The sequence below is a fragment of the Falco biarmicus genome, chromosome 4 (assembly GCF_023638135.1).
Source record: "Falco biarmicus isolate bFalBia1 chromosome 4, bFalBia1.pri, whole genome shotgun sequence".
In the NCBI taxonomy this organism is placed as follows: domain Eukaryota; kingdom Metazoa; phylum Chordata; class Aves; order Falconiformes; family Falconidae; genus Falco; species Falco biarmicus.
This window is the reverse complement of record NC_079291.1, coordinates 81,942,636-81,965,675: the sequence shown is the minus strand read 5'-3', so window position 1 is coordinate 81,965,675 and position 23,040 is coordinate 81,942,636. Positions and strand designations below refer to the sequence as shown.

At 50.7% G+C, this 23,040-nt stretch overlaps 1 protein-coding gene across 4 annotated transcripts in view; it reads left to right on the top strand.

Moving 5' to 3' along the window:
• The window catches only part of MICALL2 (MICAL like 2), a 35,924-nt gene extending 13,884 nt beyond the window's left edge, over nt 1-22,040 (top strand). The window contains exons 6-20 of one of the 4 annotated variants that reach the window (XR_008821613.1): nt 152-823; nt 1,030-1,205; nt 2,060-2,135; nt 2,446-2,561; nt 3,064-3,213; nt 6,019-6,074; nt 6,578-6,701; nt 7,308-7,398; nt 7,737-7,810; nt 8,158-8,272; nt 9,253-9,299; nt 9,392-9,518; nt 17,853-18,030; nt 20,309-20,462; nt 21,626-22,040. Coding sequence is in view for 2 of the 4 variants with exons in the window: in XM_056337486.1 (XP_056193461.1) it covers nt 152-823; nt 1,030-1,205; nt 2,060-2,135; nt 2,446-2,561; nt 3,064-3,213; nt 6,019-6,074; nt 6,578-6,701; nt 7,308-7,398; nt 7,737-7,810; nt 8,158-8,272; nt 9,253-9,299; nt 9,392-9,489 (1,795 nt within the window). In the remaining 2 variants the exon portion in view is untranslated. Of the gene's footprint in view, nt 1-151; nt 824-1,029; nt 1,206-2,059; nt 2,136-2,445; nt 2,562-3,063; nt 3,214-6,018; nt 6,075-6,577; nt 6,702-7,307; nt 7,399-7,736; nt 7,811-8,157; nt 8,273-9,252; nt 9,300-9,391; nt 10,918-17,852; nt 18,031-20,308; nt 20,463-21,625 lie in introns of those variants that run through there. The other 3 variants (XR_008821614.1, XM_056337486.1, XM_056337485.1) reach the window with 3 other exon arrangements.
• The last annotated feature ends 1,000 nt before the right edge of the window (nt 22,041-23,040 follow it).

Below are 23,040 nucleotides of genomic sequence, written 5' to 3'. Positions count from 1 at the left end.
CTGAGGAATGTGCGCGTGGCATCTGTTCACTGCCAGTCTTGTACCTTCACCCTCCCTGTGCTGGCAGTGGAATTGTGCCTGCACTCTCAGCTGTGTGTCAATGGCCTCCCAGTGCTATGGAGGATGTTTTCTGAGACTTTTGTATCCACAGGTGCAGGCAATGTTGGAACGTGCTTCTTCCTGGAAGCTACAAAGCTGGGCCTGAGCCCGGTACGTTCATCTGTACTAGCCACCAGCAGCCAGGCAGTGCCCAGATCTCTGGTCTCTGCAGCACCAGGAACAAACCTGAGAGTACCCCAGCCCCTACTGCTGCCAGGGCGTTCCAGAAAGCAGCAGAACCCAAGAAACCAGAGCAGGTGTTGAAGAAACCCAGCCAGGAAGGCCTTGCTAATTCAACCAAGCCATCTGTTTCATCTTCTGGAAGCTCTGGCTTCAAAAGTGTCAATACTCTGTGGTCCTCTTCAGCTGTAAATAAATCAGATGACTGCAAAGGTACCCCATTGGGGAATAAAACAGATCACCGTGAAGGTTCCCCGTCAGGACCTGTTTGGACAACCTGCACAACAAAAACACAGCAAGCCCGAGAAAACTTTTTTCGGTCGTTGGAGTCCTCCAGCAATAAAACCTCTGACACTAAAAACCAAGTCCCTTCTTCTCATGGCCCTGGTAAAACTGCCCCTGCCAGAACCACTGTTGAGGTTAGTGCAGTGAATGCTGAGAAGGATCAGGCACGTAACCATATTATACAGGCTCTGGCTGGATCAAACACCTCTCCAAACAGACCAGGAGGGCTCAGTTCTGTAGGCTCCTCAGCATCCAGCAGGTGAGGACTATTTCTCTTTCCCTTTTTACTCCCAAGAAGATCCTTGGGATAACTTGGAGAAGTCCCAGTTCATCCCTTTTGCCTGATTGCTTTTGTGGCTGAAATTTAAAGACAGGCAGAGGAACTCGTCCAGGTCTTTGGAACAGAGGCTGATAAAATGGTCTGTTCTTTTCAAACAGACTAACTAGGTTGTTCCTTTTTTGCAGTGGCAAGTTTTCTCCCAGCAGTTCTCAGTGGCAGAGCCCAGCTCCAAAAGCACAGTCCAGCAAAACAGACTACACAGCACCAAATCAGGAAAAGATTACAGACCCTCTGCCCAAGAGCCAGGCTGCCAGGAAACCTGTTGACTCTGTGCACAAGCCAGAGTCAAAAGGCATCAAAGGTGAGGATGACTGATTCACATACAGCTCTGCCTGGACACAGCATGCCAGCTTTATGCCTTTCTCTTGGACCAGTACAATGAATGTGTCAGTGACTCCTATACTTTCTGTCTGTACCGCCACATAAGGGTTTTCTGAGTTCTGGGGCTCAACACACCTCCATCTGTCCCTGTGCAGTTGCTTCCTCTAGCATGGTGAGTTTTTCTTCTCTGAGGATCTCCAGGTATTTGAAGTTATACTGTCATCAAACACTGGGATTGTGGTGGATTTCAGAGGCTTAGGTAGACTTTCCCAGATGGGAGACCTTGCCAGAACTTCAGGATGATTTTGTGATTGCAGTTGGGGCTTACCCAACCTCCTGGTCTGTTTTGAACAGAGCTTCCACCGTGGTGGCTAAGCAGTAAGCAAAGGGATGATGTTCTGAGGGTACTCTGTGTCTCAGCCACTTCCAGATGGCCTTTTCTTGGGTCAGAAGCAGTATCTATCTGCAGTTTGCGATTTTTTTTTTCGTCTCTCCCCCTTCCTGCCCCATCCTTTGGTCTCTGAGATCTTAGCTGTTCGTGTTACATTGTTGTTGAAAGTGCCTGTTCATTTACAGTGCAGCTGTGTTTCTGTAGCTGCATAGATTTTAAAGCATTTTAACTGAAAGGGACAAAAATGCCACCAAGGTTATTTACTACCTATTGTATGTGAATCTGTCCACGTTAAACGTGTTGAACTGGTGCTGGTTTTCTGCAATAACATCATAGTATCTGCCCCAGTGCATGGCTTATCTCCTAAGACCCTCCTGAGACTCAAATCTGGCTTGTTGCTCTTTATTGGATCTGATCTTTTCTTGCTATGTTCCTTTCTTTAGGAAGCATGAATGTTGGTGAAGACAAGTCTGAGAGCCCAGCAGACTGGAGATCTCTGTTGAAGCCTGTAACCAGCAAGTGAGTGTCTTGGAGCCAAGGGGTCTCCTTAACAAATGAATGGGGATGACTATGCTTGCACCCGTGTTTGTTGCTGCAGGTCTGTGTGCACATAGGAGGGTAAAGCTCCTGTGTTTTAATGCTTCTGTTTTCAGAATTTTGATGGAAAAGGCAAAGGCTTTCATTTCCGGGGAGGGAAAGTGTATTTCAAATTGCTGAACTCTGATTAGAAAGATGTGACCATCCCATATGGAGATCCAGCCCAGGATGTCCAGAACTGTTCCGTTCTGCAAGAAGGGTGGTTTCCTACCTTTGTCTTTCTTCTTTGCAGAGACCAAAGTGGCTCTAAGAAACCTACTGATAACTCCCAGGTGGGAACAGGGAGCCCAGCACACAAGGAGACAAAGCCAAGCCCATTAGTTGTCCCATCAGCAAAGCAGGACTCTGGTATGAAGGATATAAGTTTTGCCTTCATTTTGCTAGTCAGGCAGGGGACAGGCGTTAGTGCTGCAAGGCACGTGTAAGGAGCATTTTGGAGGAGGTTGTGCCTCACTTTCAGGGATTTTTGCTCTCTGCACCTGCTTTGGCCCTGTGGTGCCTGTATTTGGAGAGCCATCCTTCCCCAAGGAGAGGGACTCAGTCCTCACAGGGTGCCCTTCTTCTTCAAGACACTAGCAAGATTTTGCTTATGCTCTCTTGCATAAATGTGTAACGGTGAGAAACTTGTTCTTCTCCTTCACCCTTCTTTCCTGCTCTGGCTTTGTAATCAGTGGTTTCTCCCTGTTTCAAGTGAGGGCTTGTGCCCCTCGCTGTCATCAAGGGAAGAGAACTAGGACTAGAAATGAAAGTGGTTAGTGGTGAATGCCAGAGATGCTGGGCAGTGAAGGGATTTTTATGAGATGAGGGTTGAAATTTCTTAGACAAAACCTGTCTGTGCTTCTTAACCCAGCTTCATCTGGTGGAGTCATGAAAAAGAAGTTGATGCCCAGTTCAGATCTTATCAGGAGCTGTCAGAATTCAAAGCAAGTCTCTGAAGACCCTGGAGGCTCTGCCAAGAAGGAAGAAGAGGGCAACCAGCTGAAGAAAAGCACTACCACATGTAAGGTCTCTTCTGCCTGCTCAAAGGCCCTCTCCTCTCTGCACTGTCAGGGAACAGCCTGAGTGGTCAGTATGGGAGATGTGTCCCCAAGTTTTCTGTGGCTAAGCCTGTGGCTGTTGTCATGGGGGAGGGGGGGGAAACTGTTATTAATTCTTATTAGCCAGGTTGGAGGAACCAGCCAGGCCAGAGAATTCAGTGGGAAGGGAAGAAGTTAAAATTAGGATTTGTTAAGGTCACTGCCCTGTCATTCCTTAAACTCAAAGCTATGAAGAGGACCATCTCCTAATTTCGGGAACTGGGATCTAGATGATGTCTCTGTTCCTCCCTAGCTGAGTGGCTTTGGGAAATAAAAGGAATGCAGAGAAGTGTCAGCCAGAGACTCCAGCTGGCGGGACTCATGGTAGCAGCAGCCAAGGCTGCTTCTTCTTGGACTTTCAAAGATGTCCTGATCAGTTCTGACTAGTTTGTCCCTACCCTTAATCCAATTTCTTACTCCTGTATGTTCAACCACAGCTTTACTGTGTACTTCTCCTTTGCCCAGTTGTCCTTGGTCCTACGTAACCCACCACAACACAGATGAAATTTCCTGGAACTGATCTGATGTTTGTTGCTGTCCTGTTTGCTCAGCTTGTTTGTTCTCCCCTTGCCTTACCCCATCTAGATCTGTCTTATCTGCTTGGACTGGAAGATCCTCACAGCAGGGCTCAGCTGTTTGTCTTGGAGCAAGCAGCATGGGTCTTGACGGCTCGGTAGCCTCACGCTTTAGTACTTGTTAGCTGACTCCAGCGCTGTCCTTAGCCTGCACCTCTGACAGCTACAGAGCATTCAAACCTCAGTTGTGCTGTCCATTTGAGAAGTTTAGCCTGCCTCCACTGCCATCATTTTTGCAAAACTTTCCATCTCCTTTTTCCTCAGTCTCAGCCGCAAGGTTCAGTATTCTATCTTTCCCAGAAAGCAAGCTGATAAGAGAGGCCAGCCGGGTTTACATCCTTCTTTCTAAAGCTTGATGACTGCTGTGGGGGAGTGCCCACTGTGGGAACCTTTCCCAGCAGCCTCCTTCCATTTTTCATATGTGTGCCAGTCTGCCATCCGAAAGGCTGTTCTCTCGCTGCTGTCACTTGGCTGTGGATTAAGGACAGACTTGTTGCTCCTCTGTATAGGTCTTTACCTCAGCACTCAGATGCCGTGAACAGTCAGCTACCATTCCTGCCTGCAATCCTCTGTGTTGTGTGGGGCTGTGGATGGTGAGCATTTCTGTAGATCATTCATATTTTTTTTTGGCCTAGGTAGTGTTTTCTGTTGAGAAACGAGGCTCCAGCATTTTCTTGCCAGCTGTCCTACTTCCAGTTTGCAGGCAAGCAGCCAACCCATCCTGTGCCTGTCAAGACAGAACTTGAGGCTATCAGGGGATATCAGACCCTGGGCTGGTCAGGAGAGTCGTTTTACTAGCTGTTCCCCTCCAGTGACCTTTGTCTTCTCATGACCAGTGGTGCAGCTTTCTGCCTTGGTTAGAGGTGCTGCAGGGATCACCTGGGAGGTGCCTGCAGATGCAGGGCTGAGCTGGGAGAGGGAGGTGTTGCTCTGGCAGTAGCAAACTGCTCATGGCAGGTCAGGTCCCTCTTGGAGGAAACTTTAAGAGAAGTGCGAGTCCTAGGTAATGTACAGGGCAGCAAACCAGCAGCATCCACAGGGAAGAGTACCCTGACAGAGGCCAGCAGTGCAGGGACAGCACAGCTGATTGATACATCCAGCATCTTCTTCTCTGGCACTCATCCTGGAAAATGCAATAGAGCAGGGCTGGGCAGTTGGAGAGCTGTCCTTGAGCTCTTCCTCAAGTCAGGACCAACGAGCTGTCCTTGAGCTCTTCCTCAAGTCAGGACCAACTACCAGAAACTCTCATGAGGCTCCCCTAGGCTCTCTGTCCTGTCTTTCTCCTTGTGTGTGCTGAGCCTGCACCGCTGCTGCCTTTCTTACAGCCATGCTCTTTTGAAATTAGAGTTTTCCTTCCTTATCACATCATCCACGTACGCCTCTGTTCTCTCTCTGTGGTAATTATCCAGCCCAGCCCCTCGGGTATCCAAATACCTCACACTCTTCTGTAGTTATCCTTGCAGCACAGTTGGGCAGAGGAAGCTGAGGCACAGTGGAACAAATACACATTGCTTAAGAATTGATTTTAATAGGTGTCCAGGGCCTAAATAGTGCTGTGTAGCAGGGCCTAAGGGACTTCTCACCTAGGAAGTGTTTTGTGGAAGGAATTGAACCTTAGTTTCTTGAGACCTATATGAAGGTCCCCTAGACCATCTTTGTTTCATCAGTATTTACTGATACTTCTTTGTACAAGCACACTAGAGGGGCATTTTTAAGTATATCTTGATGTTTCCTGTGACAGTAGCCCAGTATTTCTGTTCTGTCGTTTGGAAGCTTAAGAAGGGGTGGCTTTTGCCTCAATAAATATCTTTGGGTTTTAGCAAAATAATGAATGAACATTCATTCTTGGGTGCAAGGTCCAAAGTCACATCTGAGTTAGGTGACTGCCTGTGTCCTGGGGGTGAAAGCAGCACCCTGTGACTGGAAGGAACTGAGTGTCCAGCCACAAGGAGTAAACCGGGCTGTGCTGCTCCCTGAGGACACATCCCTCACCATAGTCAGGCATGCTGATGCATGAATGTCCTTGGTGCCCTCTGTTGCGTGGCAGGGACCTGTTGTGTTCTCTGGTGGTGCAGGCATTGTCCCACACCACAAAATTATTTTAAGTTTGTTGTGGCATTTTGATTGTTCATTTTTTTTTCCCCTCCCTTCTAGTTAAACCCTCTGTTCCAAAAAGCATCCAGAGCCCTGAAGCAGTGTCCCCAACCAAGGTATGGCTGGAAACCAGGTGTAAGGGGAAGAGGCTGGGGTTGTTGGGTGTCCTGCTGGAGTGCTTGCCCATATATATCTTGGTTTGTTTTATTGAGAGGTTTTATTTGAATTCCCAGTAAAAGGGTGAAAGGCTCTGGGACATAGACAAGGTGGAGAGACTGCCAGTTATCTCCCATGTAGGGGGACAATAGAAGCTGGAATAAGACAGAGCCCGACAAAATTCTAGTAGACATTGCATTCCCCAACAAAGGAGGGAGAATGTCTGTGGATTGACAAGTGTGGGTGATGTTATCACTCACAGTGAACGCATCACAGTGCTGTAATGTCGCAGTGGCCACTGCTGTGCTGTGAGCAGCCAGCTCTGCTCTGCTGCTGACTTGGCCCTTCCAGGACATGGCTCTGCAGTTGGGCTCCTTGTGTCATTTCCCATCTCTGGGGCTGTCACCTCAGCAGGCAGTCTGAAGGCACTGAACTTGATTTGGTCCTACATTTGTTTTCCTAGCTGCACCCGGACTACCTCCCTGAGGAGAAAATCCAGGAGAAGGTGTGTGACATCGAGAAGCAGCTGGATGAGCTGGAATTGAAAGGAGTGGATCTGGAGAAGCAGCTGCGTGGTTGTGAAGGAGGTAAAGGAGACCAGGGGCCACCTCTGTTACAATGGGGAGGTGTGAGCCTCATGCTGCCCCTGGGCATTCTTAGCTCCATTTGCAGGAGCTCACGCTCCATGTGAGACACCAGGTTGTCAAAGATACCTGGTATAGCAAGATAAAGCCCTATGAATTTTGAACCCTCTCTGGCTGTTTCCTAATCTATTGTTTGAGCAAGGTCTTATGTTTATTTGGCTGAGGATCAGGGAGTTCTGGGAGTGGAAGGCTGCTATTGATCTGGCTTCTGGATCCCAAGCCAGACTGGGCATCGTGGCTGGCTCCAATTTCACAGGGCTTTGTGGGCTCGTGCAGAATGGCAGAGTTGAGCTGGCCACATGGAAGATGAGCTGGGTGCCCTGTAGCAGAGTATCTGTGAGCAGCTTCTTTGAATCTGCAGGGAGTGATCTGCATCCTTTCCTCTGTACCGAGGAGTACCGAAGATGAGCTGTTTTCACCTGAGGTTGCCTGTGGCTCAATGTGCGGCTTAGTTATCCTAGGCTGTCCCTCAGGTGCCTGTGTGTTTGAGCCAGGGAGTCTGAACTGATGCAGCTTCTGAGGGAACCTTGCCCTTTGTCTCCTTTGCAGATGAGTCTGAGGATGCCCTCATGGTGGAATGGTTCAAACTGATCCATGAGAAACAGCTGCTGCTCAGACAAGAGTCGGAGCTGATGTACAAGTAAGTACAACCAGAAAGTCACCCATCTGCTTGTGCACTTCACCTGTGAGCAGTAAGCAGTGAAGGAGAGGGAGTGGCAACCCAAAAAAATAATGTGCCAGCTGGTGGGACGAGGAGGGCTTGAGGATATCTCTGGGAGAACTGCCAGCATCCTGAGGTATTAGCTGATGGGCCTTTGGGCACTGATGAACTTGTGGGGAGGGAAACTTCACAAATGTGATGGAGGAAGATTTCCACTGACCCACCAGCCCGGAGCTGAGGCTTTGGCATGATATGAGAAGGATCTGGCCCTGGGGCATGGAGGGGCAGTAAGTTGTCACTTCTGTGGTTCCTTCCAGGATGAAACAGCAGAAGCTGGAGGAGCAGCAGTGGAACATTGAGGTGGAGCTGCGACACCTCATGAGCAAGCCAGGTAAGGACCAGCTGCACTGAGAGTCCTGGTGGCCCCAGGCTGTGTGGAGCCCTCCACTTTACGTGCCAGCACTGGGATGTCCTTCAGATCTGAATGACACTGCTAGGGATTGCAGTTTCACTGCGGGGTGTCTGGGGACTGCGCTGTCAAGCTGTATGGTGGAGACTCCCTCTAACGTCCAACTCACATGTGCTTTCTGAGGGGATGATGTAAGATGTGCTCCCGAGTGTGAGGATATTAAAATTTGGGCCTGTGAGAGGGACTTGCTGGTGCAGGGTGGAGGCAGGAGCCACGGTGGGGAGGTACTTGCCTGTAGCGGTGAGATGGGCTTCCCTTGTCTTGTGCAGAGGAACTGAAGACACCCAGGGAGAAGGAACGAGAGAAGGAGCTGTTGGAATCATACCTAAACACAGTCAATGATCGGAATAATATTGTGGAGTGCCTGGATGAGGACAGACTCAGGTGAGGGCCCTTAGATGGTGCGAGATGAGCCAACACCAGGGATTATTTCCCTTGTACTTCCTCCACAGACCAGGCTATAGGGGTGGATGAATGGCTGTCATCCATACTTCTGCTCCACAAGAGGTGGGTGATGACCTGTCACCAACCATCTTGTCCTAAATACTGCTGCCATTGCTTCCTTGGCAGCTGTTAAAAGCTGAGATCAGGACTGCAGGCATGTTCAGGGCTTCTCCCAAGCTAATGCTGCTCTGAGGACAAGGGCTGTGAAAATGTCAAAGGCAGAGGAAGAGAGGGAGAGGCTGGAGGTGGGCAGGATGGAGGCAGTCCGGGAGCTGCAAGAGGACTCTGGGAACATGAAGCCAGGAATGTGTGTGTCTGCTGCAGCAAGTGAAAGAGCAATTCTAGTTGAGAGTTGGATGCTCTCCAAGTTCAAAGGAAGACTGCTGTGTCCAGTAGCTGGATTTGTGCCTCCTGTTGCTGGGAGCAGCCTCCATTTCTTGACCTCAGAGCACTGATGCCAGCTGAGGATTCCAGTAACGCCCAGGCTTTGGGCTCTGGCCTTGCCCAGACCCAAGGACGTAGCAGTGTGTTTGTCCCTGATTTCCATGAGCACCTCCACAGCCCCTCAGGCTACTGGTGTCTTCAACCTTTATTCATCTCCTCGGGTCTGGTGTGGCCTCACAACCTATTGTGGATGATTCATAGGCCAGCTGGGGGTAGGACCTCCCTGCTGCAGCGCTGTACTGCCACGGTCTGGAAATCCCCGCACAGGCCCTTGCTTTCAAGGGAGCCAGATGCCATTTGCTAATCTCTTGGGCTCCTCTAACTTTTGGTTTTCCCCACACCCTTCTCAGAGTGTGCTATGGAGGCTGGTCATTTCTGACTGGGGCAATAACAGCAGTCTTTGCCTGGGTTTTGGTATCTACCACCTTGTCATGAAAGACGGCACAGTTTTTTAATGCCATGCTGTTCTGTTACAGAGAGCAAGAGGAGGACCAGATGTTGGCAGACATGATCCAGAGGTTGGGTAAGGGCCCTTTCTACTCTTACGGAGCAGCACTGGGTGGCTCTGGGGCTGGCGGGTCTCAACCTGCTCTGTGTCTTCTCCCTCTTCTGCAGATGGATCTCTTGAGAGCCAGGAGCCAGAGAAGAAGAAGAACAAGTTCCACTTGCCCAAAATACGGAAGCAGAAAAATAAGAGTAAAGCTCAGGAGTGATGTTCCTTTGCCCAGCAGGGCCATCACAGGTATGTTCCTTCCTCGCTCTGCTTTCCTGGAGTCGTGCAGGACTGTGATGATGCTCCTCTGCTCCCTGACATGGAGGCTGCATATTTGCAGACCAAAGGGACAGTATGAATCCCTTCTGGCCCTGGTTTGGGGGCCAAGGATACCTTTCCCAGAAGATGGACTTTTAAGACTTTTTTCCTTATTTTGGTATAGCTCGGAGCCGGCTTCAGCCTTCTTGGCAGCTCAGGAGGGCAGAGCTCAATTTGCCCGTCCACTGCTTGGGTTATTACAGTCCTGAATGCAGAAGCATGGCACTGCACGTCACACTTGTCACACTTGTGTCAGCCAGGGCTGCACCAAGGACGCTACGCTGGTCTGTGAAAGGGCCATTCTCCCTCCCTGTGCTTGCTGTGGCTCTTTGGCCAGGATCAGTGATGCGGTGGGGGAGAGGGTACTATGGGGAAGAGAGATGGACGGAATCCCCCTTGTTATGCCAGTGCAAAAGGGAGCTGCAGGCCCCACAGCTGGAGGGGGGCAGAGAGCAGAGTCACCTCTGTATCAGTGGGGTAGACTCAGCGTGGTTTCAGCAATAGTGCTGTTTCCAGACCTCCTTTGGGGAGCTGCTGTAGGCTGGTTTCTCAAAGCCATGAGGGGTTGCTCCCTGCTTCATTCCCTCTACGGGGGAGATTTGTAGCTTCCTTATTTCTCTGACTGCACGGTGAAGCAGGGTTTTCATTGTCTATGGCCTATCCTGCTGAAAATGAACAGAAGTCTTCTTTTAACAACCTGGTGCTAACTGGGAGCAGAAGGGAATTAATGGGTTTGCCTCACCCGTGAGTCTTCTGCATGAGACCAATATTTCAGTTCCTGAGGCTCTGTCCCTGGGTAGCCAGCAACCTCAAGGAATGCTGCCATTCATCTTGGTGAGACCAGAAGAGCACGAGCAGGTCCTGGGCTGTGGCAGTGAGTCTTCCTACTCTTCCCTCAGTCCAGTGACTGCAGCCAGACACCTGCCCTGTGTGGCAGCATCCTCTCTTCGCAGTCAGCCTGAGGAGCAGGGATGGAGACAGGCAGGGGAAGATCAGATCAGTTCATGATGCCTCTAGCTCTGGTGTGTGTGGACTTCCCTTCTCCTTCCAAGCCAGGTACTTTGAGGTTTCTCTAAGTCCTGTTCTGCAGCAGGGCCTGGGATTCTGCACGGCGGAGGCGTGCACGCTGTGCCCGATGGCAAAGCGGAGGCGATGCGTCCCTTACCCACGAGGTGGCAGCGGGGGTCTCTGTCCCAGGCAGCCTGCAGGGTGTGCTGGGTGGGGTACCGAGGGGGTTCCTGGTGCCCACGGTCTGTGCCATGTGTGTCCGTGTGGTGGGATACCCTGTACCTGCATATGCTTTTGTCCAATAAAGAACCGCTGGAGCAAGTCTCAAGAGTCCCAGTGCGAGTTTGGATGTGGGTCACCGGGTGTGGGCTGCCCAGGGCACTGCGAGCGCTCACGGTGTGAGAGGCAGTGGAGTACCTGTGATGGAGAGGCTCCCCTGCCTGGAGCTTGCTGCAGACCAGCTGTAGGTCCTGGGAGGGCAGCAGCGCCAAGGGGTTTTTCAGTGATTTCATTTACGTGTAAACTCCCCCCGCTCTCAGGTAAGTGCATTTTTCCCGTTGCTGCTTTAGCACTACACAGTCTCCAAGCCTTGTGGGATCCCAGCCTAGCCATCAGTCGGGGGGAGAAGACGAGAGGCAGGGCTTGTTCTGCCACAGTTGTGCTGTGGCATTGGTGAGCCAAGTGGCTGGACCATGGTTCCATCAGGTAAAACACTGATGGAAGCGCTGTCACCGCACTCTTTGCTCCATGTTGGCCTGTGCTTGCCTGGAGGGGAAGACAGGCTGGTTTTGGGGGACATGCTGACCACAGGGGCTGGTGTGCTGTGCCTTGCCCTCCTGGTCTGCTTCTCGGGAAACTCTTTCTTTCCTGGGGCTGTGTGTAAACCTGAGGGGAAGGAGGAGGGCCTCTCTGCCAGACCTGAGCATTAGCAGCCTTGGAATTAAACCTGTCTGTGTAGGCTGCCAGCTGAGAGGGAGGGAGCTGAAAGCACCTCTGCTGAAGCAGAGAAATACCCTTCCTCATGAGTGGGTCCCCCTCCTCCAGCTCTCCCAGACTGTCATTATTGCTGGGCTTTCATCTTTTCAGGCTCAGATTCTCCAACCTCAAGAAGTTTAGTCTGGATTTGGGGGGGGGGGGGGGGGGGGGGCGCAGCATCATCCAGACTCATCCAATCCTTCCTTCTGCAGCGCAGTTCAACCTTCACCCATCTTGAAGGCAGGCAGGACACGGGGTCTACGCAGGAATGTGATCACAGACTTAACCAGCAGTCCCTGGTGCCCTGCAGGGGCAATGAGTGCATGGTTTGACCTGCTGTAGGGTTTGCTTTTGTGAGAAAGCCAGCTGCTCCAGAGGGCAGGCACTCCTTACGCCTGCTGGCTGTGTGCTTACCTGCCTCCAGGAACAGCTTTTGAAGGGAAAACTGCTGCTTCTCTGTCTGGAGGCTGTTGGAGATGGTAACCCTGGTCTAGGGGATAGCAGGCTCACCTGGAAATGCTGCGTGGGTTTCAAAGGTTTGAGTGGTCTCTAGACAGAGAAATACTGAGAACAGGAGTGGCGACAGGGTCCCAGCCCTCCTTGCCACGCCGCTGGGAACAGGAGATTATGGGCTGGTGTGAAGCTGAACTCAAGACTGACCTGAGTTATTTCTACACCAGAGGTGAGCAGAGGAATAGTGGAGTAGTGATCCAAGCGCATCCTGCCCAGAGACCCAGGCTCTTGCCTGTACTGATGGAGTGCTGTCTGGTCTGGTCGTGGCCAGGGTCTGCTGCTGCCAAGCCCTGCAGAGCCTGCTGCAGCTCCACAGCTCCTGCACCCCAGGCAGCTGCTGGCTGTGAACGTCAGGACAACCCAGCTTGTTCCTCCTTCCTCTACCTCGAATGCGGGACTCAAAGGATTTGCATTTCCACCACCCTCCTAATCCAAGGCTTGAAAAGAGCCCTAGATGAACTAAGCCGTTGACTAAGGTGGAGAAAGGGAATGGCTTTTTCCAGCTGGCTGCGTTGAGCTGAGCTGATTCCCCCCGCCTGACCCCTGTTTACTCTCCCAGCACAAGCAGCTTTGCTCACCCTGTGGAAGTGCTCCAGGAGGCAAAGCAGGAGGATTTGGCCTTGAGGCTGAGCAGAGGGAGGTGTTGGGAAACCAGCTCTCGCTGCCTCTCCATAGCAGTCACCCCTGAGTAATTAGGCAGTCTAGGCACCCTCCTGTAACCAAACAGGAATCAAATTCCTCTCCATTCTCCATGGGAAAGGGCCATTTGTGCTCTGCTCCGGCCCCACCAGCCACCGAGCCCCGAGGTCAGGCTAGCAGGAGGTTGACTGATACATTGCTGTGTGCATGTGGGTGTCTGCATTTTGGTGATGACCGAGAGCTTAATTGCTCTTCTAGGTCAGCTGCTCCACTTCCAAAATGGTTTCAAGGGGGCTGAGCTTCCTGCTCATTTCCTGATGGCCTCCTCATTCATGGCTTCTCCAGCTCCTGGATACCCGGAGCGCTGCGGCTGCTTTCTTTGTAGCTGAAGGGGAGAATGGGGGGGGCTGTATGGGGCCTGGGGGCTGCACCCGCGAGCCTCTGCTGTTTAGGAGGCTCTTGGGGGTCCTTCTGCAGGGCTGAGGTGACGGGGAGGCTGCTGTCTGCTCCAGCACTTCAAGACTTGCAAATGAAGCTGTGATTAGGCAGTGTGTGTGTGTATGTCTCTCTCTTCTGCCGTTTTCTTTAATTACAATCTCAGAGGTAATTTCTGACGCATCATTAACAGTTCTGAGTAAACAAGGGGAATTCTCCAAATTATTCGCCATGAGCACAAAGGGAAATTGGCTTTCATCGTCTCCCTCATCACCCAAGGAAGAAGCTGTTCTGCAGTAGGCGTGGGGAGAAAGGGAACTTTGTGGCTGCCCTCAGATGCCTCAAGTCAACTTGAGACGGAGCAGCAACACTTCCAGTTTATCCAGCTGAGAGGCCAGCTCTGCCTACAGCTTTTTGTCCCTGCTCCTGAGCTGGGGCTCGTCACGTTTGCAACTGCAAATGCAAAGTGCTTCTTGCCTACAAGAGCCTTGGGTGCTGCTTTTGAATGTTCACCTCCGGTTTCCAGCTGGATGAATCGGTACCCGAGCTGCTCAGGAGACGGGACAGACCAAAAGCTTCCTCAGGGAAGGTGACCCTGGTCCTTGGCTGTTGGGGTGAAGGGTGATGCCAAGGCCAGCGTGGGCTTGGGAAGGGAAGGAAGGAGCACTGATACGGAGGGACTTGGGACTGGGAAACTAGATTTGGTCTGAAGCAAGGACTCTGAGGGATGCTGGTGTGCCCTGTGAGAGCAGCAAATATGCCTGGCAGCTGGAGTGGGAGGAGGTGTCTGGAGAGGACCTCTTTGCTGGGAGTCCATGGGAAGGCATTCCAGCCTAGTGCAGGGCTCGAGGGAAAGTGGCTTCATTAGATGGGTGACACATGGAGCTGAGGTGAGGCAGTTGCACCCACTGGAGCATCCCCACGGTGCTAACAGCCCCTTCACCCACGCTCCGGCATGGTGGCAAAGCGTCTGCAGCAGCAACCAAGGGAGCGAAGGTTATTTATATTCATGTTGCAGCTCTGCCAACCATGACTTTGTTATCTGCCATGCATGAATATTATTTGAATACAGAGTTTGTCGTGACTATTCTTCCGCGTGAAACGAGGGATTTGCTGTGGGATGGGAGCCCTCCCTCCGGCTGTCAGTCAGGAGGGGTTTCCTTTTCCTGTCTCGTTGGAAGCCGCATCCCCAGCAAGGTGAGACAGTGGACACTTTTTCTCTTGTTAATATCCATGTCTAATCTCCTCTCAGAGGGGCCCTTTGTCCTAGACTGTAGCCAAGATGAGTAATTCAGGGATAGATGAGACGCTATAATTGGTTTGTGACAAATTAAAACATTTTTCCTTCGGAGCTGAGAGCAGGACTGTGGTCTGGAGCTGTCAAGCGTCACAGGGGAGGGTGATTTTCGGAGTAAGCGCATTGCAAATTGGCTCCAGATATGCCTTGGAGTCTGAAATTAAACTCCAGCTGGTGACTCTTCTCAGTTGGGGTTTTATTTTAGCAGGGGACAAAGGGAACATGTGCAGGGAGGGACAGCCTGATCGATAAAGGGAATGTGACTTTTTTTGCATCATGCAATGAGCTGGGGACCGGAGTGAGCCCCAGTGGGGATGCTGGGGAGCACCCAGAGGTATGGCAGGAGTAAGAAGACCAAGAGCTGGAGCCCACCATTGCTTGCCTTTCCTCCATGCTGCTCTCCATGGTTCCTCCATCACATCCCAGCGAGGAACGACCGCTACAGAAAGTTGCAGCTCAACCATCTCTTCCCTTGGTCGCAAGTGGGTGCCAGGGACAGAACCTCCTCAGGAGCTGCAGGCTGGTCCTTGCCTGGTAATACTTACTCTCCTGGGCTAAGGAGAGTCCCTCACTTCCACCTGGAGAGCAGAAGACCAGCTAAAAATCAGTAACACAGAGGTGATCAGGACAGACAGTTTGATGAAGTACTTGGTTTGGCCCCAAGGCGGTTTTGAGCTGGATTTGGGCAAAGGGATGGAAGTGGGAGGAAAATGTCTTCCTGATACAACTGCTTAGCATTGCTTAATGGAGAGTGCTATGGCGGCAGCATCTCCGCCTTGCGATGGAGATAGATGGAGAATGGAGTGCGTGAACCTCAGGCTGGGGAAAGGTGTGGGGCTGAAAAGGGGCTTCAAAAGAGGCAAGAGGAGTCACCGTGGGGCTGGTTTGTGTGTAAAAGGCGGTGAAGAAGTAAGCTCTGAGATGGGAAGAGCGGACAAAGTCCAGAGGACAGGGGTGTTGGGCCTGGGCCTTGCCAGACTGGTGAGGTGGAGATCACAGGCGGGTTCAATATGGGAATTTGTCAGATGAGTGGAAGTGAGGTCTTGAATTGTCTGCCTCAAGATTTTCTATCTGATACCAAAGCAAAAGGAGGCCCAGGGAAGGGGTGCCATGAGTTTTCTGGGGGGGCTGTATCTCAAGGAGAAGGAGACGGTCTGGAAGAGTATCAAAACAGAGAAAGTGCAAAGGCTGTCAGCGAGGTGGGGAGTTCAGACCTAGAGTGTCTGGGGAGGAGATCTGGGCATCTCCTAGACACAGCTAGTCTAACTAGCAGGCCACAGTGGCTGGGTGATGGTGATGGGGACTTGGAGGACTTGGAAGGAAAGATCACAGGATCTAGTTGAGCAATGCAAAGTGCAGAGATGCAGCAAATCCTGAAAGGCAGGATCAGATGGTGAGCTGTGACTGGTGTCACTGGCATTAAGATGTTAGCTAATCCGGTTTAAGGGGATAAGCCCCAAAAAAACTGTGGAGACCTAAATTGGAGCTTGTCAGTCTCCTGTGGAAAGCAGAAGTGTGGAGGAGGAGGATTTGCTGAAAAAGCCCCTGGATGGTTGGTCAGAGACAGGGCGGCTGGTGGAGGGCTGGGAAGGTGAAGGGTCAGGAGGTATCGGGGAGGAAGGAGTAACAGGAGTCGCCGAAAGCTGCATGGGGTAGAGAAACCACTCACTGTGGCAGGGAGAGCATGGGACAGCCTGTGCAGGGAGCCAGGGCAGAAGGTTGTCTAGGGCATATGGGGGGGGAATGGATGGGAGAAATCATGGAAACCCTGCTTAAACAGAGATGGGACTTAGTGCAGGGACAGCTGTGCTGTATTTCAGAGGTCACACGCGATTTTACTGTCTTTTCTTACCATAAGTGTGATGTTGTTGCAACAGAATAGCAAAAGGATAGATCAAATTCAGTTGTCTTGCTGATGAGGATAAAATAAATGCTTGGCTGCATACTTGTTATCAATGTTGCTTGGATATTTTTCAGAAAAGAGACAGGAGGCATTGGGAGTTTAACTGTAACTGGAAATGACAAGGTTTGGAAGGAATCACCGGTCTAGTGTCAGTCCATATGTAACTTCCCTTGTTACAGTTTGTCCCGGAGCCGCCTGGGCTGCACAATCTCTCTCTTAATAGCCGACCTATAGCCCGTGCTGTTGGTGAAACTGGTAAGGTAGCAGCAAATCTACAGAAACCCAGTGGTTATAGTCTGGGAAGCTTATATGATGCATATCAAAGCCAGTATGTGAATTGCATAAGTGTGATGTAGGTCTGGCACTAAAGTGATAAGAGTCATATCAAGGGAATAACTTAATTAACTGGTCTTGATCAAAGAACTATATGAATTCAATAGCCCAGTTTTCAGCACTAAATGATGAAGTTTAGAAAAACTGTACTTGATGCAATTATCAATTTTCCTGTCCGAGGAGCTTTGAAGTGGCATTAAGAAGGGACAGTCTGTTGTTCCATTTAGGACAACTTTCTCCCTCCCTCCAGTGATCAGGAGGCAGAGGGGCTCCCTCTCCTTTTCAAGTGCTCATTTGAAATGGTCTGAAGCATAATAAACACTGGATGCCAAGGGGAATGGTATCTCAGCTTTCACAAGTTAATTGTTTCAGATGGTGTAAATCAGGAACAAAGAGCTGTCCTTTCTCTGCCAGCCAGAAAAAAATTCTTAATTTCCCTTTAGCTTTAATTTTGCTCAGGATTTTGGAGGGAAAGGGGTCCCATTTAACTTCCAATGGTCCTGGACCTTTTGGTCCCTCTGGCATGTTCCAGCTGCATGCTGTTCAATCAAGGTGCCAGGTATGAAAGCCAGGATGGAGTTAGGCTGTAGAAAGGCTTCTGGAAGTCTTTAAAATACCAAATGCCATGTGTGTTTATCCAGTCTGGATGTGTCTATACATACCACAGTGTTGGTATCTATCCCACAAGTTGGGCTGGGGTGCAGGATGACTTTCTGGGCCAAAGGGAGAGGGAAGCAACCTCTTTTAAAAATATTTTTTAAAAACGAGAAATCAAATGCTGAACCATCACGAAGAATACCAGTGAAAGGCCTGTTCTGCAGAGGGGCAGGGTTTTACTGGCCTTTCTGAGCAAAATGTGGCCTGTGTATTTGGTCCGGGACTAAAAATGGTGTCACGGATAGTCGGTGAGGATCTGGCTGATGAAATCCACCCCGTTATGGAAGCTGAGGTTTAACCTTCTGCACAACTTCACAGCTATTTTAAGGGGCAGTGGGCAGCCCTGCACTGCGCCCTGCACCACTGTATGTGCCCTCCGCTTGCTGCTGGATTCTCTCCCCTCCTTCGTGTCCAGCTGGCACCCTGTAGACTCACCTTGCTGGGTAGGTAGGGTCAGGGAAGGAGGTGGTTCCTTTCTCCAGTTACCTTGGCTGATCTCAACCAGGTTTTCCAGAGAGGCAGGCCAATGTGTTTGGATATGCCTCTTGGAAAAGGATGGCTAAACCTCGTTCATCCATCAGTGACAGTGCTGGGAGAAAAGCCCCACTGCTTCCGGCTGCTGCTACCTGTGAACAGACTTCCCCACTCTTCTCCACCCCCGGGGCACTGTGTCCTTTCCACTGGTGAGTACCTCATTCCCAAGGCAGGGAGAACTGGGGATGTTTCAGGTCTGCCAGGTACGGTGTGAGGCTGCTGTGAAAAGCTGAGAAGTCTCAGAAAAGCCCTCGGGAAGTCAAGGATTAATTCAATTTCCTTACAGCTCCAGGACTTCCCGCTGCAGAAAGCAGATGGACTTTGGTTTTGCTCTCTGAAATGAGGTGGTTCCTCCTCCCTGGGCAGGAGGAGGGAATGATTTCCAAGGGCAGTAAGCCCAAGGTCCGCTCGCTTGGGTCTTCCCCAGAATAGGGCTGAGTGATGAAGGTGGGATGACTTGCTCTCCTAGCCACACCGCTGGTTTTCCTCCAGGAGATGGAAGGAAGCTGGGTGCTGGTAGCTGGGAGGCGAAGCTGCAGCTGGCCACGCCGGCTCTGAACAGTGAGGGCAATTAGAGATCAGAAGAGCTGGGGTGGCTTCGTCACATTTCCCTGCTGCTGTTCTGGAGGTGATAATATAATTCATATCAGAAGAGTTAGTGGGCTGAAAATGAATTGGAGAAATCAATCCAGAGGGTATAAATGAATTAGCATGTAAATGAGGACACTTGCTCTACATAGTTTAATATTGCCTGCAGCTGTAAATAATTCCAGGGATGGAATCAAAAGCCGCAAACAACTTCATTTTTGTACTCCTCCCCCGTCCGGGAGCACCTGCAGCTACGACCGACCCACCCTTGCAGTATCATCGCGTTGCAAGGGAATTAAAGGCTATGAGATGTATATACTCTTCACTCCCCCCTGCCCCCGATTGGCCATTATTTACAAGGCTGCTGCTCCTGGTTCCACGCACCAAGTGGCTGTTTGTGCACGCACGCAGCAGTGCGTGCACGGCGAGGGGGTGACATCTCGTGCAGCGCATCGCAGGCCACCCCGGCCACCCCATGGTGGGTTGACATGTGTGTGAAATAGCAATTTCTCACCAAGACCTGCGGCATGAAAGGCCTTGATTGGGGTGGAAGACTTACCCCTCCTGGGGTGCCTAAGGATGCGAGAGGTGGGTGCTTGGAGCTATCTGGAGAGGCAGCATTTCCAGGAGAGGTGGAAAACTGCACTAGAAGTGCTGTGGGACCGAGTGCTGTGTACGGTCTGGAAAACTGTAAGATGTGCAGAGATGGGTCATTACGGTGGGGGAGGTGTCGGGAAGGTCCTTTATGAGAGGTGACTAAACAAGCACAGCTTATTTAGCCTAACAAAATGAAGGCTGAGAGGAGCTGTGATTGCACAGGCAGATAAACACAAGGGAAGGAGAGGAGCTAGTTAAGCTAAAGGCCAGTGTTGATACCAGAACATGCAGATACAAACTACTCATGAATAAACTTCAGAGGGAAATGAGATGGAAGTGTCTTAAGTGCCAAAGCAGAGACTATGGACGAGCACTGGAGAGTCCACACAACCAGGCTGCTCTCGCACTGGCGTTTGACTGTAAAATAGGATTATAGGAGCAGGTCCCTCAAGATCACGCAACTGTGTTTTGTGATCTGGGAAGTCCTGCCTGTTGCCAAAAGCCCCTTTAATATTCTGGCAGGGGAAGGTTGCAGATCTGAGGAGGGCATATGTCTCGTTGAATGACTCCAAGAGTGGTTGTTGAGAGCTTTTGGAGTGGTGCTGATGACAGGAGGTTAAAGATGATCCTCAACAGTCTTTTATCAGTGCTTCCCTCTTGTTTTTGACACTGACGGATCACTGAGTTCCCTCTTTCATCAGGTTGGAGTTTCAGGTTCTGTACTAACTAGATCTCCCAGGTGGACTGGAAACACTGATTAAGATGGATAGAGTGAAAGCAAGTCCATTAAATTGTTAATAAAGAATATTACACACATACCTTAATCTGCAGCTAGCCTGACACTTTATAAAAGTACATTAGGATATAATCCAATTGAAGCCACAATATCGAGAACATCTTATCTCATCACAAATTGAAATTATATCATATTCCTCATTTCTTAAACTAAAAAGCTAAAACCTTTTAGTTTGCTCTCATATGCTTGTGTAAAACTTAATCAGTGGTTTTAACAACATTATTTTTCAATATGGGCCATTTCTGCTCTCATTTATTTACAAGAGAGAACTTCCTGGTAGGAGAAGTGATTCAATTTGCAGGAGGATACATCAAGCACTTAAGGATTTTGTAGGGATTGATTGATTATTTATCATGTTATCTTGCCTGGAGACGTCTGATATGCCTGTGCTTTTGCTATCTCTCATTCCACCTAATGCTCTTCCTTTGCGTCTCGCTCCCCTCCAGTGCTAAGGGCGCTCTTCCTGCGTGCGCGTGCCTGCACGGGTGTGTTGGAGGAAAAGGGGGTCAGGGAAGGCAAGGCTGAGGCTGTCTCTGTTGGGATGAAGACGCTGGACTGGGCAGATATGAGAGATTCATTTCACTGGAAGATAGCTCAGAGGTAAGAGAGGTTAAAGGGTGGTTTGCAATTCTGCTGGATTTTAACCGCAGGCTGCTGTGCTGCTCAGCCATAGGTCTTCAAGTGCATCAAACACGTCCTTCCGCACAGAGGAGGGAGCTGGGGCACAGAGAAGCTGTGTGGTTTGCTGGAAGTCCCCCCAGGAGCAGAAAACAGCCCTGAAGGGCTGTCAGCCCTGGCTGGTAGCTAGTCACCTTGGGCCACACTTTCTAGGGCAGCTGTAAACACCTTCCAGTTGCCTAGCGAAGCACTGGGTGATGTCTGGGTGCCTCTGTGGGACAACGTGTCCTGCTCAGCCGGGCTGTCCCAGTCATGCACTGTCAGTGGCTTGCCCAGGGCTCCTTGCAAAGCCACCGTTGTCCCTACACTTGTGATGAATCTAGTGACCCAAGAAGGCTGGGCTTGGGGTGCAGAGGGGAAGGGGCCACCTCTTCATGCTTAAAGGAAACCGCTGTCACAGCAGTCTCGCAGGTTGGGGGGTGCTAATTGTCATCTGCTGCCTTGCTATGGCAGGAGGGTTCATTAGTAATGGCACGTCCTCCTCGGAGGTGTTGGAGCTGAGGCTAAAGGGGAGACACTCAAGTTCTCCATTTGAGGGGGGAGGGGGTGTCCCTGCAGGAGCCCTGTAAGAGAGCTGTGGCTTGAGCTTCGTCCTGAACGGTGGCTGCTCTGTGGTGCCGGGCATGAGTGGGTGAAGGAGGGGTGCTGCCCACGGGGGCTGTTGGCCTCACATCCCTGGTGGAGCTTTGGGGCACTGGATATAGCAAGACAGAAAACTTTTTTGATTTTAAGTAAGCAAATAATGATAGCAGGAACTCCAACCAAACCCTCAACTGTTTGGACCACAGTTGTCTTTCTGGCAGGGGGATGCACTGGGAACAAGGACATTCGAGGTTTATTCTTTTCACTGCTGTAGATTTTGGCAAATTGCTCTCCCTGCCATAGTTTTCTCTGAGCAGTTTGAGATCAGCTGGGTTTATTCTTTTATGAGTATTGGAGTGCAGGAGCTGCTCTCTTCTGGTGAAAATAAATACAGAAATCCTGAAGCACGACTCCAAAGAGAGACAAGCCTGTGAAAAAGTACCATGCTGGAAAGAGCGTACGTTTGGTTTGTCTTATTTTTCTTTTGCTTTCTGGGCTTTTAGGGTTCCTGTTGTAGGGATTGCACCAAGATGACAGACTAGAGAGGTCTGACAAATGGAAACACAATCCCCTGGCTCCAGGAGCTCAGACTTAAATATCAACAAATACCTCAGGATGCACTTGTGAGTGCTGATGGAGCAGCTGACTCTGCGAGCGTGGAGGTGAACAACTCCAGAGCCCCGCAGAGCCCCGCAGTCCCGATTTGCTGAACCCAGTGGAATAAATTCCTGTATAAGATGATCCATGTGCATGGGCCCTCGCAGGATCAGGGCCAACGTTTGCAAAGTGCTGTGAGATGCTTGGATGAAAGGGACTACAGAAGCGCAAAGTATTACTTTTTCATGATTACTGCAATTGCTATCCTTGGGGCTGTCCAAATGTTGTTGTTCCAAGTGAAAATATAAAACCCTTTTGGCACGTTTCTTTTTTGCGTTGTGATAAATAGAAATGCAGGAGGGGAAAAAAAAAATATCTCCTAACAGTGAGAGAAGGAAAGCAGTCCCTGTGCAATTTGTTACACATCTCATATGTCTCTGACTGCTAGCTGTAGAGATATTTAGAGGGAGTATTTAGCCAACCCAGTGCACAGCCTCTGGAGTACTGGCTTCTGCTTTGGTCCATGCTTGGTTGAACCTTTACAGCAGCTTTATGTTTTTTTGACACAGCATTTCAGGAGAGGTTTTGATTCTGGAAGATGCCAACTGCGCCAAGTAGGGCTAAGATGATTAATCAAATTATTTGAAAGGGTGTTCGCCAGAACTGGGAAGTGACCAGTCTCCATCCTAATCTCTGGATTGAGATGTCAAGCTGGCCTCCAGCTCAGAACACTGAGCTCGTCAGGAGGCAGAGGGTGGAAAGAAATCTCCAGCAGCGAACAGCCTGGCAGGGCTGCCTGTGGTGGGAAGGGAAGCTGGCTGTCAGGGGCTGTGGGGTGGTGCTGCTAGGGGGGGCTGGGTGAGGCTGGGGGGGGGTGTTGCACATCAGGCAGGCCAGATGAAGCTTCTCCAGCTGCTGCAGAGCAAGAAGAAGATGATGGTTGTGCCTCAAGCTGCCTTCCTCCCACTGGGCTGTGGGGAGGAGGGGTATGGCCAGGATGTGCTGCACTCCTGCAGCTCCTGGCTGGCCGTAGGTTATGGGCTCCTCTGCTCCCACTCTGATTTTAGGTCTTTGCTGAGCAGGATGGAGGAATGTGTGACCTGGCATGGAAGAGACACAGGCACGAAGCAGTTTTGAACTTGGTGCCAGTGTCAGGTGCTTAGAGGAACTGGGGCTTTGACTGAGGTCTTGCAGGGAATGGCTGAGGGTGGATGGCATGGGGCCACACTGACCAGGTGGCAGAGGGCTCTGTGTGGGATGAGCAAGGTGGTGGGGAGCAGGGACTCTGCTTCGACGATGTGCTTTTCTCTTCAGGGACCAG